The 16476-nt window shown below is 47.7% G+C and overlaps 2 protein-coding genes across 2 annotated transcripts in view; both read right to left on the bottom strand.

Annotated features, from left to right (window-relative positions):
- Sdr42e2 (short chain dehydrogenase/reductase family 42E, member 2) overlaps positions 1–1469 on the bottom strand; it is a 19739-nt gene extending 18270 nt beyond the window's left edge. The window contains exons 1-2 of the mRNA XM_028764314.1: positions 1415–1469; positions 600–784 (exon numbers count right to left, since the gene is read on the bottom strand). Coding sequence (XP_028620147.1) covers positions 600–784; positions 1415–1469 — 240 coding nt within the window. The remainder of the gene's footprint in view (positions 1–599; positions 785–1414) is intronic.
- Positions 1470–7979: 6510 nt separating this feature from the next.
- The window catches only part of Vwa3a (von Willebrand factor A domain containing 3A), a 56381-nt gene continuing 47884 nt past the window's right edge, over positions 7980–16476 (bottom strand). Inside the window, exons 22-28 of the mRNA XM_028764207.1 lie at positions 15797–15905; positions 13081–13225; positions 12586–12730; positions 11805–11956; positions 10370–10493; positions 8278–8375; positions 7980–8031 (exon numbers count right to left, since the gene is read on the bottom strand). Coding sequence (XP_028620040.1) covers positions 7980–8031; positions 8278–8375; positions 10370–10493; positions 11805–11956; positions 12586–12730; positions 13081–13225; positions 15797–15905 — 825 coding nt within the window. The remainder of the gene's footprint in view (positions 8032–8277; positions 8376–10369; positions 10494–11804; positions 11957–12585; positions 12731–13080; positions 13226–15796; positions 15906–16476) is intronic.

Genomic DNA, 16476 nt, shown 5'->3' with positions numbered 1-16476 from the left:
ACATCACACACACATGAACATTACACACACATATAACAAACACATCACACATACATGAACATTACACACATATCACACATAAACATATCACATGCATGAACATTACACATACATATCACAAACGTATCATATATACATGAACATTATACACATATCACACATAATCATCACACACATGAACATTACACATACATATCACAAACACATGTACATATACATCACACACATGAACATTACACACACATCACAAATACATCACACACATGGACATTATGCACACATATCCCACACACATGCACATACACATCACACACACATGAACATTACACACATATCCCACACATGCACATACATATCACACACACATGAATATTACATACACATATCACACACATATCCCTCATACATTAACATCACAATCCTTACACACCCACACACAACGATAACAAAATCTAAAAATAAAAGAGAATTGGAGGTAAATTTGGCTCTAGAGCCTGAATCTCAAACTCCACTGCTGGTTCACAACTCTGCCTCTGAGCCCTGCCACCAGCACGGTCACCTCCGGCAGCCGCCACCCACCACGATCCCCATCTTTGTACCTGGATAAATTCAGTTCCTGAGGGTAGTGGCCACTGGGGTCTGCGGAGGTCAAGCAGGATGACAGAGGTGCCTCTCTTGGCCAGGCTGGAACCCAGGCTGAAGCCTAGGTAACCTCCTCCTCCGGTCACCAGAACTTTCTGCCTGGGGCCCTGTGTGGGTTTGGCCTGAGTCTTCTGTTGTAGCGCTGGTACTGGGGTTCTTACTGATTCACCGGGATCAGAGCCAGTCCCGGAGCCTCGTCTGGTCCCAGGCCCTAGTCCCAGCCCAGGTAATGGTGCAGATCCTGGACTAGCTACTGACTCACTTACTGGCTGAGGTACTGACCCAGCTCCTGGTTGAGGTACTGACCCAGCTCCTGGCTGAGGTACTGACCCAGCTCTTGGCTGACATACTGGTCCAGCTCCTGGCTGAGGTACTGACCCAGCTCCTGGCTGAGGTACTGGCCCAGCTCCTGGCTGAGGTACTGGCCCAGCTCCTGGCTGAGGTACTGGCGCAGGTACTGACTCGGATCCAGGCCTCAGTCCAGATCTAGTTCCTGGTCCAGGTAATGATCCTGCTCCTAGCCCAGGTCCCAGAGTAGTAGTAGGCCCTGAAGTAGTACCAGGTCGCAGCCCAGTCACAGAAACAGCACTAGGCTGCGGCCTAGACCCTGGAACAGCACTAGGTCCAGGCCCAGGTCCTGGAATAGCCCCAGGCCCCAGTCCAGAGTCCAGAACCACTCCAGGCCCTAGCCTAAGGCCTGAACCAGGCCCTAAAACAGACCCCTGGCCTGAGGTCCCTCCGCAGGCCTGGCATACAGGGCATCCCTTCTCGCCCTGGCCTGCAGTTTGACAGGTTTCTAGTGGGTAGCCCACAGGGTTGGTCTTCATTCTCTATGAAGCCATGCAGCCTAGAGGCTGTCCACCTGTGAAAAAAACCAGAAGAATGTTCTAGGCTTATCCCAAGGCACATGTTACCAGATTTGTAGGACTAAGGGGAACTTCAGGAAAACTTGGGCTCATAGATTTTTCAGGGCTCCAGACTCTTTCAGAGTCCCAAGAACCTCCATGTGGCTGCTGGCTCCTTAGGGAGTCAGAGAAGGCAGCCTGTCCTTTGACTTCATAGCTGAGGATCTGAGGCTCAGAGTCATGCCACATGGCTCAGGTGTACACTAAGAACCCCTGGTTTCCCCCACAGGATCCATGTAGCACCAGAAGGAGGCAGAGTCAGCCATACCTATGGTGCCTCACACACTGGGTGTGGTGCTCTGATCTAAGCATCAGGAGGGCAAGGGTGGGAGAGGAAAGCAGGAGGAAAAGGGAAAGGGGGAGAAAGGGGAGTCAAAGAGGGAGAGAAGATGAGAAGAAAGAGAGAAGAAAGAAAATGAAGAAGAGGAGAGGCAGAGAGAAGAAATGGGGGAAAAGAGGAGGAGGGAAAAAAGGAGGAGGAAGAGGAAGAGGATGGAGAGGATGGGAAGAAGGGAGAAGAGGAGCAGGAAGGAGAGGAAGAGATGAAGAGGAGGGAGAAGAGGAAGAAGAGAAGGAAGAAGGACCACATGGGATTTAAAGGACTAAGCCCCTGGAAACTTGTGACTCCAAGGTCTGTAGCCATTTCCGATACCAGGTGCCCCAGGAGCAGCTGGCTGACACCATGTGACCTGTCTAAGACCCCTGCAGCCTTCTGGATCAGGTGAGTAGGCTCCAGGGACCAGCACCGAGAATCCTGTCCTCTTCATTCTAGACCTATAGCTAACTCAGGCTCAGTCTATTGCCACGGTCTTTCCTACTTTTATCTACCTGAGCATCAGGTGGACCTGGGGCCAGGTCATTAACATTATAAAAGCAATTGACTGTACTGTAGGTCTTTTGTGTACCCAGCTGCGCCTTGCACGGGGCATAATGGCTGCATAAAAGAGCAGCTATTTGTGGAGTGGTTGAATGACCATTGAGCTGTTGCTTGTAGTGGTCACAAGACAGGGGCGATGGGTAGTTATTAGAATTATGCCTGTGGGGCTGGAGAGTTGGCTCAGTGGTTAAGAGCACTGACTGCACTTCCAGAGGTCCTGAGTTCAAATCCCAGCAACCACGTGGTAGCTCACAACCATCTGTAATGAGATCTGATGCCCTCTTCTGGTGTGTCTGAAGACAGCAACAGTGTATTCATATATAATAAATAAATAAATCTTAAAAAAAATTATGCCTGTGTCTCTTCTGTCATTATCCTGTTTGTTTTGGGACAGGAATGCAGTCATGTCCCACAGGTGGTAAGAGGGGCATCCCAAACTAGAGTTATTACTGAGGGTATCTAATTCCCCAGCCCACCCTTCAGCCAGGAGATAGAACTTAGTTTCAGAGTGGAGCCTCCTCTCCAAGGTCCAGATGACTCTTCTGGGAAAGAGTATATGCACGCTTGTGGTGGCAAAGGCTGGATGCGCCCTTGGGTAAAATGGTTGAAATTTCACCGTGTCTCAGTATTCACAGCTGTGAAATGGACCCAGTCATCTCGACTGCTACATCTTCCTTTTGGTCCCTAGAGAGTAGATACCAAAGCCTTTGCAAATCACTTCAATGCATGAAGGGTTTGCTGACAGATGTGTCTCAAGCCAGAACAGTGCCTGGCTAATTGCTGAGGGAATAAACAGGGGCCTGTTCCTCAGGGGAGCATTATGGCTAAGCCAGGACTAAACCTGGATATGGCAGTGCAAAATTCTCCTGGCAGTCCTAGGAAGTACAAGCTACTGTTCCCACTACCCAGAGGTGGAAACTGAGGCCCAGAAAATATCAGGGATTGTGGAAAAAATTACAAGGTTGGCTGTGCTGACGCTGGCAATATCAGAACTTCAAAGGTCCAGGAATGATTACCATGAGTTTGGGGCCAGCCTGGATTACATAGTAAGTTCCAGGTCAGCCTGGGTTACAGTCTCAAAAACACCAAGCAACATGGCCAACCAGATGACTCATCTCTGCAAACCTGGGCTACAGAAGTTGGATCCATGAGGAGAGTAGAAAGACTTCAGAAAAGTTGTCCTCTGACCTCTACACGTGCCATGGCAGTGTGCCCTCATCCACCACACATACACACACGCATGCATGCACACACACACACATATATACATAAACACACACAGAGTAATAGTAATAAATAAAATAAAAATAAAAAACAAAACCCAACAAAAAATAAAAATAGTTAAAGGACTCAGTCCTTAACTCAGGTCCAAGGAGACACGGAATCTGGGTTTGATGAAAGGCCATGGTAATGGTACAGATCCAGGGGGAAGCCCCGACCTCCTGGCGGCTGAGTAAGCGTGCTGCACGCCTGATGGATTGGGGGTTGGGGGGCAGATCACCATCCCCTTATCCTCTTCGCCCTCCGCCCTCCCAGCCACCACATTCTTCTCTGCACTCACCTGGCTCGGCTCGCAGCGCTGCGTGCATCCAGCACCTCTTGGGTCTCCGCGCCAAGGCGACACCACCTGTGTGGCAGCAGCTGGGCTGGCCCGGGGACTGCCCCGCCCCATCCTCCATCCCCGCCCTGTCGCCCTGCGCTCTGCAGCCTACAGCCTCGCAGCCCCACTTACCTGACAGTGAGTAAGCGGTGACAGGGCTGCATTTCTGGTGGAGAAAAGAGACAGAGAAGCTGCAGAGCCTGACCTGTCCTGTCTGCTCTACTCACCAGCCGCCGTTCTTCCATACCGTCCTGTTTCTTTCTCCTTTTCTTCATTACACTTGTTCCCTCATCCAGTTCTTTTGTGTGTGTGTGTGTGTGTGTGCGCGCGCGCGCGCACGTGCGTGAGGTTATATATACATTCCTTTGTAAATTTATGCAGTTTTCTGTAGTTTCATGGTCTCTACATCTGCCTTTCAAACTTCCAACAATCCATCTTTTCTTCAGTCCATCCAACCTTGCATCTGTCCATCTTGCCTTCTGTCCAAGCGAACTCGTGCCTCCTGAGATGGGGTAATTTTATAAATAAAGACATTTGTTGTAGGAATTTTCTTGCCACATTGTATTTGCAGTGGAGCTTGGTGATTGGGCAGTAGAAGAGGTAGGCAGAACCAGGAGTGGGGAGGAGAAAAGAGGAAAGAAGGAGGAGGGAGGAGAAGCATCATGATAAATCTAATTGTGTGGGTATATTGTGTATTGAGCATTTGATATAGAAATCTATTGAATAATCTTTAGGCATTAAGAGTCTCATTTCTACCGAGTACTAGAATTGTTATATCACATGGGGGTGGTGGTTATTCCCTGGGTTTTGGGGCATGGACTCCACAGAGATGATCACTGGAGGCAACAGCCATGCCAACTTTTCATGGGTCCTGGGCCAGCGCTCTTGGTAAGCTGGTGCCTCTGTTAGAATGGGTACTAAGAACGGGAACATGGCGGTGGCCAGGGAGCCAGAGATGAGCCTCACAGTCACATTTTTCCAGTATTTTCAGCTACAGACATTTGTTTTGGATTAAAGTTTTGAAAAAAATATTTTAATTCCATGTGTGTGTTTTGCTTGCAAGTATGTACACATTAAGTGGTATGCTTGGTGCCCCCAGAGACCAAAAGAAGGCACCAGATCCTCTGGAACTGGAGTTAGCCATGGTTATAAGCTGCCCCGTGGGTGCTGGGAACTGAACCTGGGTTCTCTGGAAAAGCAGCAAAGTGCTCCTAATTGCAAAACTTTATCTCCAGCCCCAGCTCCAAGTTCTCAGTGCAAGAAGCTTAAGATGTTGTGTCTGCTGAGAGCCTCCTTGCTGGCAGAGTTCTGAGTGAAAGGACATCATGTGGAAGACAGGACATGTGTGTGTGTGTCTCTTTAGTCTTCTTATAAAGTCACCAGGATTCAGTCTTGGTAGACACAATCTCAGGACCTCGTCTAACCCTAGTGACCACCCCCTCCCAAGCTCCATCTCTGAGCATCCTAACGAAACACCACTCAGATGGAAACAGAACTTTCTCAGCTCCCAGCACCCCAGTGCTCACTCTGCACTCCCCACGGCAGCTATCACGGTGATTTCTGTTTCAGTAATGAATACACTTGTTCCTGAATTTCATATAGAATTGTGAGCACATACCCTTAGGTCTGATACGTTTTTTTCCTTTTCTCTCCCTTTCTCCCTTTCTTTTCTTTTTTGAAAGAAATTTTTTTTTAAAGATTTATTTCATGTATATGAGTACACTGTCGCTGTCTTCAGACACACCAGAAGAGGGCATCGGATCCCATTACAGACGGCTGTGAGCCACCATCTAGTGAGAATTGAACTCAAGATTTCTGGAAGAGTAGTTAGTGCTCTTAACATCTGAGCCATCCCTCCAGTCCCTTGAGAGAGATTGTTATATAGCACAGGCTAGCCTTGAACTTGCTGTAGCCAAGGATAACCTTGATTTCCCAATCCTCCTGACTCCATACCTTTTTATGCAGGGTAGGATATGAGAGCCCAGGACTTTGTGCATGCTAGGCAAGCTCTTTACCAACTGAGCCACAGCTCCAGCCTACATCAGGTGTGTGCCTACCTTGTTGATGAGTTTGACACATTTTATTGAATGCCACAGCCATAGCTCACGCTCTATCCACTGAATCAGAGTTTGCCACTATCCAAACACGCTGTATTTGTTTGCACATTGTACCATGGACAGACACTGTGGTTTCCAATGCTGAGCTTTTACAAATCAAGCTCCTGAACACACTCTTGCATCCACACACTCATTTCCCTTAGAGTGGGATTGTTCAGTCACACAACAGATGTGCTTTGCTTTAATAGAAATTGTCAGATTTTCAAAGTGATGGAAATTTACAGTTTCTTTCCCTGACAGCCTAGCCTGAAAATGACTGATTCTCCTGCCTCCATTTCTCAAGTGCTGAGGTTACAGGTGTGTGCAGTAGTGGGATGGCTGGTTGAACTCTCTCTCTCTCTCTCTCTCTCTCTCTGTGTGTGTGTCTGTGTTACTGAGGATTGAACCTAGAACCTTGGGCATGCTGGCAAGTGAGTCACACCTCTAAGAGGGTAAGAATTTTTGCATATTTATTTCCCATTTGTGTTTGTCTGAGTTGTCATTCATTTTTTAAAATAAGTACATTATCTTTTCCACATTGAGCTTAAGTCCTCTATATAGCCTGAATGAGGCTTTAAAGAGTTTTATCATGCTGGGCAGTAGTGGTGCACACCTTTAATCCCAGCACTTTGGGAGGCAGAGGCAGGTGGATTTCTGAGTTCAAGGCCAGCCTGATCTACAGAGTGAGTTCCAGGACAGCCAGGGCTACACAGAGAAACCCTGTCTCAAAAAACCAAAAAAAAAAAAAAAGAGTTTTATCACACTCAAGATTTACACACACACACACACACACACACACACACACACACACCACACATCATTACCAGTACTCAAGCATTTAAACTCATTTTGACTCTATTAGCAAAAGCAATTTTCACATTTTAGGAAATGATCCCAGCTGATCTAACACGTGATGCCCCCACTCGTTTGTACGTGGCATAGCCGGGCTCAAAGGATGAAGCCTGATTTTCCAGGCTGTAGCAGAGCATTTACTCTGGACTGGGTCCGTAGCAGCCTCCAGTAGCAGGTGATGGGGGTGGTAGTGGACTTGGCTCTTGGCTGTGTCTTTCCCAAGCTAGGTGGCTGGTACCTGCCTTGGGCTGTGGATGGGGTGGTAAGAAGTACAAGGAAGAGCCAGGAGAAGACGCCTCATCTGGATGTTATCCAGAGCTGGGTTGTCACATTCAGGTGGGTGCTCACTGCTTACCATGTGACTGCTATGAGGCAGGGTGTCTGGGGATCTATGGATGGTTAAGACAGCAGTTTCTTGGAGGAATCATGGTGAAGAAAGCTTACAACATTGGGCAGGCATGGTGATCTGCAGTGCTGAATGCCACAAGAGGCATGGTGGTCATGACAACCAGAAGAGGAGGAAAGTCAGAAGCATTAGATCTTCCTGGAGGTCCTGGATGGGTCCCAGGGACATCTTCATAGTGGAGCGATGCTATCTGAGCTGTGCCTTGACAGATAAGCAGGAGTCACTAGGCAGAGGGTGGCAAGAGGAACGTCTTAGTCTAGTGGCTACAGTGCATGGTGTGCTGAGGGAGAAGGCAGGGGAATGAGGTAGGCCCAGGAGGTCCCATACTCAAATAAAGGGCTTCCTTCCCTCAGCCTTCAGAGCATCCTAGTGCTAAACATTTTATTTCCTGAATGCCATTTAGGGATCACAGGTTTCTCTGTCAGTCTGCTCTGTCAGGGGTGCCCAGTGGGTGGCCTCTGTGGAATGGCTTTTCAAGTCACAGAAATCACAGTTCCTGATCCTTCTCACAGTTACATGTGTGCTTAAGGCAGCATGTGGCTGGCCCTTGGTAGGCACTGGACAGGTATGGCATCCACTCCTCTTACCTGAGAACATGGCTCTAGCAGGAAGTAAACTTTGATTTCATGTTATCTTTCTTTAGGAGCTGGGATCTAGAAGGCAGAAAGCAAAGAAAAATGGATCCTTGGGGGTGGGTGGTAGGCTGGGAAAAGACAAATACTGTATGTTTTTCCTCATAAGTGGATTTTTCTTTGAGATAAGGTCTCACTATATTACCCTGCAACTATGTAGGCAAGGCTAGCATTTAACTCACCTGCCTTTGTCTCCTGAGTGCTGGGATTAAAGGCACGTCCATCTGGGTGGTTAAAAAGGTGGGAGGGGCAGTCAGACAAGCATACCTGAAGACCTGGGCTTGCTTGAGGAGGTTTCTAGCTTTGGTGAACTCCTCAGCCAGTATCTTCAAGTCATCACCTTCAAATAGTGGCAACTTGGGATCCTGGGTAAGGGGAAATGAATGCAAAATTCATTATACTGAATTCATTATACTGAGACCTGAAAATCTAACATCTCAGAAGATGGTAGTCAGAGCAAATTAGATGTCGCCTCTCACCAGAGGCAGGAAGTCCTGGTGGGCCTCAGCTTGTGCGTCTCCATGTATCCAGGCAGCCACTCTACACATAGGAGGGTTTGAAATTAGATGCCTGAGAGGCAGTGTATGGGGGAAGGCGTGGAGGTGGGGAGGGACCAAGGTAGTGTCCAAATTTCCGAGAGTTTGGCTTTTTCCTGGGCCCATGTGGCAAATGTGGTATGTGCCTTACCTAAACTGCTGGTGAGTCAGTAGAATATATTCAGCCCTTCCTTCATAGAAATGTTTCCAAAACATTAACTACTGAAACTCCAGAGCCTAACTCTAAACAGAGACTCCCAAGTAACCAGAGCTTTGAGACAGAGAGGAGGCTGCCACCAGTGTGCCACACCAGCAGTGTGCCACATCAGAAGTGTGCCACACCAGCAGTGTGCCACACCAGCAGTGTGGCAGCGGCTGGTCCCACGAGGCATGCAGAACACTTTGAATAGGGTGGTGGTTCATATCTTATCCCAGCGCCAGAGAAAGGGAAGATTGGGAGTTCAAGGCTGGCCTCAATCACATAGTGAATCTGAGGCCAGCCTAGGCTACATGAGACTCTTTCTCAAACAACCAAGGCCTAGGGATGTGGAAATGTAGTTCAATGGAAGAATGCTTAGCCCAGCTCTGGGTTCAACTCCCAGCACTTCTGAATAACAGCAACAAAAGTTAAGCCAGGCATGGTGGCACATACCTGTAATCCCTGTACTGGGGAAGTGGAGGCAGGAGACTTGAGAGTTCAAGGCTAGCCTGGGCTACATACCAAAATACCATCTCAAAAAAAAATATGAAAACAAATAAATAAGGCTTAGTGGTTAAGAGCACTGGTTGCTCTTCCAGAGGTCCTGAGTTCAATTCCCAGCAATCACATGGTGGTTCAGGACTGTCTGTGATGGGATCTGATGCCCTCTTCTGGCATGCAGGTGTACATGCAACAGACCAATTATACATACTATAAATAAATAAAAACGTTAAATATGTATACCATTTTCCTGCTAGATGGGAGGAAGTCTGTCATATAATAGGTAACTGATGACTTCATTACATGTTGCTTAACAAAGCTAAACGTCTGTTTCAGAGAATGAACAGTGAAGTCAGAAGCCCCCATGAATTAGAGCCCAGTGGTTCTGAACCACATCTTGGGGTCTGGCTCTACCCTTCGTCTGACTTTGGGCACATAACTCAGCTTCTTGAGCTATTTGTCTGTGTCAGAGTGAGGGTGTGAGTGAGGCTGATCCGAAGCAGCCATCCAAGTAAAGCAATCCCGCCTTCAAGGGGATCTGGCTTAGAGCAGCAGTTCTCAACCTGTGGGTTGCCACCCCTTTGGGAGTCAAAGGACCCTTCACAGGGGTTACATATCAGAGATTTACATACTGTTATGCACGATAACAGTAGCAAAATTACAGTTATGAAGTAGCAATGAAATAATTTTATGGTTGGGGGTCACGAGAACATGAGGAACTGTATTAAAGGGTCCCAGTATTAGGAAGGCTGAGAACCACTGGCTTAGGGTGATAGCCACAGGAAATATGCCCTTTTTGATCAGCGTTACATGTCAAAAGAGAAGCAGAGATCTCAGGTAGAAGGAAGCCAGTACTTGTGGAGGCTTTTTTTTTTTTTTTCTAATCGTTGAGTCTGAAGGAGCCCTTCTGAATGACCGACTTCCCTACCGGCTCCACGGCCCCCACCCCCACCCCGGGGGCGCTCCGGTACCTTAAAACTGGAGCCTCGGTGGGGGTTCCAGGAGGGGCAAGCGCGCCCTGACCACCGACCACCGCCATGGACGAGTAAACTCGTACTACCCCGGTTTGTGGAGGCTTCTTGAAGCCTCTCCAACAGACTCGCATTTATGGCTGATCACCTACCCTTTCCATGATGAAGCCTCTGGTGAGCAAGCCTTGAATCCCGCTGAGGGCCTCATCCTTAACAGGGCAGTGGTAACGTCCCCCACTGAGAGAAGCCAGCTTCCTCAGGAACTCAATTGCTGCTCTGGAGGAGAAACAGAGGCTCAAGGGATTCACAGGGCTTAGAAGGGACAAGCAGAACCCCAGAACCACAGTGAAATTTAAGCCTTTGGAGGCTTAAGGGAAAGTGGCCTGCCAATCAGGCCTCAGGTTATACCATCAAGACCACCGTTAAGTACCTTCAAGTACACTCTCAGCCAGAGTATGCACCAGTGTCTACTGTATGTTAGGCCTAAAAGAACACAAATATGGCCTGGACAGAGTTTATAGTTTAGTCAGAGAGAGAAAATATATGCCCAGATAATCAATTTTATTAACAAAGTTTATTTTTTACTAGAGATTGAACTCAGAGCCTCAGACATCTAAGCAAGCACTCTGCAAATGAGACATGTCCTAGCCCTTCTTTGAGGAGGCTGCATCGTGTGTAACATATGCTCTTCTGAATGACATAATAACTGTGCTATCAAGATTAAGCCAGTTAATACCAGCATGGAGGGTTGGGGTTCCAGAAGTCCTTCTCCTGGCTAAAGAGTTATTAACAGTTGATGGCTAGTCCGGAAGGGGGAGCTGCTATTTGGGGGCATGTAGCCATTAGTATGTTGGCCATGCTCCAGTAAATGGCCTCATGTTCATGTACATACAAGCAGCAGAAACTAGACTCAGTGTGTTATATTAATAAAAAGGAAAGATGGGGCTGGAGAGATGGCTCAGCGGTTAAGACCTCTTGTTGCTCTTGTAGAGGGCCTGAGTTTAAGTCCTAAGATCCATGGTGGCGCACAACTATCTATAACTCCAGTTCCAGGGGATTGAACCCCCTTTTCTGATTTTTGAAGGCACCAGGCACTCATGTGGTACACATATATACATGTAGGTGAAATATTCATACATAAATAAAACAATAATTTTTAAAAAGAAAAAAAACCCCAAGAAATCGAGAGGGAGATATTGTAGGGGCCTCAGGGAAGCTGGAGGTGGGAATGGGGGTAGATACAGTCATCCATGTATACATGGATGGAATTTTCAAAGAATAAATAACATTAAGAATTGTGCTATGTTGATGTTTTCTTTTCTGGTTTCCCCAAATATTCATAAATGCTTTCCCAAGAAAAGAAGGGCAGAGGACAGCAGGATTCATGAACTGGGGTCCATCAGTTCAAGGCTGCAGAGTGATGTAAGGGCAGATGTTGCTTGATCAGTCTGGGGTAGGGAGAAGGTTTGTGGTGTCCAGACCACAAATAAAGACAATACATCTCCCATTCCTGTGTCTAAGGGAGGCTGTGGGTGAGTGGAGGGCCACACTCTAGAGAAGGGAACTCAGCTTACTGCTGTTGCCCACCTGTCTGTGCTGGTCAGAGAGATAGTATGCACCTTCACGCCTCTCTCCTTCTGGAACTTTTGGACAGTGTTGAGTATGAGGCTGCAGCTTGTGTCTGGCTTCCCATCAGTCAGGAGATACAGTCCTTGGACATCTTGAAAGCTGAAGGCTTTCTAAGAGAACATACCCAAGGTAGTCAGATCTGGCATGGAGATTCACTAGGAAGGGCAGAAATGATGGCCCAATAGAGGAGACTGTCCCTAAGGAAAATGTGTCTGAAAGGATTCTATAAAATTGCCCATTAGGATTGAGATCCTGGGCCATCCAAGACAAATTGCTTTCTATGCTAGCCTGGAGACCTGCATTTGATCCCTAAAACCATGGAAAGTTGTAAGGAGAGAACCAGCTCCATAAAGATGTCTGTCTTTCACACATGTGCTATGACCTGCATACTCCACACAGATCATAACACACACACACACACACAGAGAGAGAGAGAGAGAGAGAGAGAGAGAGAGAGAGAGAAAGAGAGTGATCTTGTAGCCTAAGATAGACCAAGGGAGCTGGGGGTCAGGACCGGGGGAGGTGGGAAAAGGCCCACTTCCTATCTGGTTAGTTTCAGACAGGCCACCCAACCTCCCTAAGCCTCCCTGTCTCCATCTGAAAGAGAACCCATGCCACTGAGCTGCTAGGAGGATGAAATGAAGTGATACACTGTGAGTCCTAAAGCATCATGGGCCACCGGTATGGGGTGTCTCTATCTCTGTCATGTTACATGGTAGGGTTCAGTGGCAGCACTTGCCATTAAAGCTTCTAAGACTGAGGTACTCCCCTGGGCTTGCAGGTGGGCCACCCACTGCATAGCCTCGTGACACGCCGTCTCTGTGCTTTCCACTAGAGTGTTCTGCCAGAGCTGTAGATCCTTTGCAAAGCTGACCAGGTTAAAACTGCAGAGGAAGAAAGAGAAAGGAGTAAAAAAAAAAAAGGACTGGTTAGAACAGGCCGCTTCATGCTGAAATTGTGGATGTTACCTCTGTAAGGATTGTTCTCTTGAGGACTCTACAGTATGTCCAGACACTGAAGAAGGAGAGGGTAACCCTTGAAAACTCTAGATGCAAATGTGAGTGGACTAACGCAGCAGTAGAGCAAAACACAGTGTTCTCCCCTCAACAGACTCCTCAAAAGAGCAGTTCTTGTTTCTGAAACCTCTCTGCTCCTTGGAACTGTGCTCAGCCTGGGAAACTAGGGATCTACCCTTTGATCTTCTAGACCCCATGCACCCTAGCCCTGTCCCTACCGGTCACAGTGCTTCCTCAGCTGTTCCCAAATCAGTAGAACAAGCTCTGTCTTCATCCACTGCAAGTGGGGGCTCATGGACCCTGAGGTATCCAGCAGGATGCACACATTGCTTTCCAATATGGTGCCAAACAGCCTGCGGCTCCCTGCTCAGAGATGGTGGCAGAGACAGGGAAGGGGTGGGATGTTAGAGAGCTGGAGAGAAAGCTGGGGTGAGGGACTGTATAGAGATACCCATGGGGGATGGGTAACACACTTAAAAAAGTTGTTCTAGGCTCAAGAGGAGTTCCAGAGGGCTAGCAACTTGCCCAGAATCCCACAGTTTAGAGGCTAGGTTTTGTCTTGATCCCCTAATCCACACTTTAGTCAGGCATTTTTAAACTTTGATCTTCTGATCTTACAAGGCTGAACAGAGATGACACAGGGGAAGCTCAGCAAGTATCTGGTGTGACCAGTGTCATGAACACTGGTGCTCACTGGGACAGCAGAAGAAAACTGACAAATGGCTGAAATATCAACTAGGCACCAGTCACAGTAAGTGGATCAAGTTTGGTGGGCCTTGTTGCCCAGGGTCTCCCAGGATTCATCTGGGTGTCCCAAAGCAATTCTGTCATAGGGGCAATAAGAGGAAAGCCAGCCTGAAGCTGGCAGGATGGTCTATAAGACTAGTCAGCCAGCTGGTCTGTCCTCCGAAGACCTCAACTACAAACATCTCGTTTAGTACCCAATGGTGGGGACACAGTGTTAACCACCATGCCCTGGGCATTTTCACCTCCCAAGTTTCTCATGCCCTGCCTACCTCATCTTTCTCAGACCCCCCTACTTGACCAGCTCTCTTTATCGTCCAAAAGGGTCAGACCAGGAAACCCTTGCTCCACTCTGTTCCCCAATAGTTTATCATCCACAAAGCAATCAGAGGATTATTGCAAAAGCAATGGAAAATCTATTAGGGTTCCTGTTGCTATTGGTAACGTAAGTGCTCTGGCTGTGTCTCCTGCCAGGCATGTGTGAGAGGGAAGGCAAATCCCCCAGGACTACTGATTGAGCATCAAGGCCAAGAGGCCAGGCTGACCTCTTGAAGTAGACAGGAAATGAAACAGATAGGAAGCAATTTAGCTTTGTAGTCAAAGGGAGCCTTATGGGTCCTCCTGGCAGCCTGTGCTGCATGCAGGGTCCCGTGTAAGTTCACTAAGGTTTTGATGCTCTCTACTTGAATGCTCTCTACTTGGCTTCTACTTGGCTTCTACTTGGCTTCCAGTCTCCTTCTCTGCCTTTGAACTCAGAGTTGTCCCTTCCCCTCAAGACCTCTGCCCCAGCCTGCTTTTCTTCTTTGTCTGGTAACCACCTAGCAATCTTTAAGCATCACTCCAGGGATGATTTCTCTGAGATGAGATGACAACTTCCCACCCTAGCCCTCAGCCCCTCACAATACCGTATTCCTCCTTTCCCTGAACTTGTCACTGTCGTCATATCAGACCTGTTACAAAGAGGTTAACAGCTCTCTCCTAGACAACATGATCCATGAACCCAGGGGCCCCGCTGGTACTTGTCTTCCCTCCCGCACATACTTGGTGGAGTTCAACAATTCTTCATTGGATGAATGAATGAATGAATGAATGAATGAAGTACCTCCAGGGGAGTTTGGGTGTGTGAGTCCTGGGGACTGAATGTGTGGCTTTGTACATGCTAGGCAAGCACTCTACCACTAAGCTATAGCTCTGGCTCTCAGGTGAGTTTCAAGTACAGGTGCTTGGGTGTGGAGCTGTGTGGGAGGTGTGAGCTCCTGGCTACAAATGAAGGCACACAGTCATCAGCTATTCTGAGTGGCTTGTGTGAGCTGAGGACAGGAAAAGGTATCTCCCCTCTACTTCCCCTTTGCCCTGTCCTAGCCTATGACCTGTCAATCACTTCTGGAGCTTAGGAGGAGAGAGGTTTTGGAAAGCACAGTCATGGCTGCAAGCCATGTCTATAGACTACTTACAGTAGGCTTTCTACAGAAAACTTGACTTAGTGAACTTACACAGGACCCTGCATAGCAACACAGGCTGTTAGGAGGGACCATAGGCTCTCTTCAACAGCAAAGCTAAATTGTTTCCTATCTATTTTATTTCTGGTCTACTTTAAGATGGCAGCCTGGCTTCTTGGCCTTGATGTTCAAACAAGGCTTGCCCTGGACCCCTGGCCTCTGGCCTCTCCCTCACAAATGCTGGGATTTCAAGGTAAGGACCACCACACCTGTAATTATAGTCAGCCCTCCTCTAGAATGTAAGCCTGAGCCTCCTCAGCCTGCCTCTTCCATGTACCTTTCTTTGAGGTACCTTAGTACCCCATGGGAAATGTGGAGAAGATATCTTGTGGGTTGGAACACCTTCCGTTTTTACCTTTACAAAGGGGTTCGAGCAGGCCCCATTAATGCCCAGGTCTTATTTCTCTCATAACCCTCATTTCCTACCATCCTAACAGCTGTGATCAGAACTGGGATGTCTTCAATCATGCACAGATAGGAAAGGAGGCAGACAGCTGTGTAGGCAGCCTAGGCTGGCAGAAGCTCTCTCTGGTTTCTGTCCACACTTCTGTTACCTTGTATGACCTCTGGACCCAGAGCTCATTCAGTATAAGGAGAATTGGTTGGCTAAGCCCACTGGCCCGTCTCTGGGATTCATGTCAGCAGTTCCTCTCAGGCCCCTCCCACCTCTCTGGGCTGTAGTCACACTCACCAGACAGCAGCCAGTGCAGTCTCTGCACATAGCACCTCATCACCTTCTCCATGCATGTGATGTATGCCTCCATTTCCCACAGTGTCCACTGGATGTGTCTCACTACTCCCTGGGGAAGGCAAGCAGAGGCTAATCTCCTATCAGTATCGGTTCATAGTCTCAGCACCCCTAAATAGTTTATGCCATTAAAATAAGCAATCCTCAACATATTTTTCTGTATATATGTGTATTTGTTTGCATGCCTAATTTTGAAACAGGGTCTCACTATGTGGCTCAGATTGGCCTTGAACTCATCATCTTCTTTCTTCTGCCTCCTGAGTCCTGGGATTACAGGCAGAGACCATCATGTTTGGACCAATTTTGTTTATTGAAGTTATTTTTCTTTTAGTTTACTACTAGATTCAATGGTTCTGTGAAGGAGAGGGAAGCGGGATAATGGTGCCATGACAAATGGAGTCAGTGGAATAGTAAAAACCACACCATCTCCAAGCTTTAAACACAAAATCCTTAATGAAAGGCTGAAGGTCCATACACTTCAAACAGAAAGATGATCCTGGACAGAGAGGGGTCAGCATATGAAAATGACTCCAGGTTCTTTTACTGGATAATTTTTTGGCTATTTTTAGTTTCCTCTGATGTTGATAACCTGGTTTCAAAGGGCAAAGAGGAAAAGAAGCCAG

This window comes from Grammomys surdaster, unplaced genomic scaffold, assembly GCF_004785775.1.
Source record: "Grammomys surdaster isolate TR1022 unplaced genomic scaffold, NIH_TR_1.0 142, whole genome shotgun sequence".
Taxonomy (NCBI): domain Eukaryota; kingdom Metazoa; phylum Chordata; class Mammalia; order Rodentia; family Muridae; genus Grammomys; species Grammomys surdaster.
This window is presented reverse-complemented; position numbering and strand designations above follow the sequence as displayed.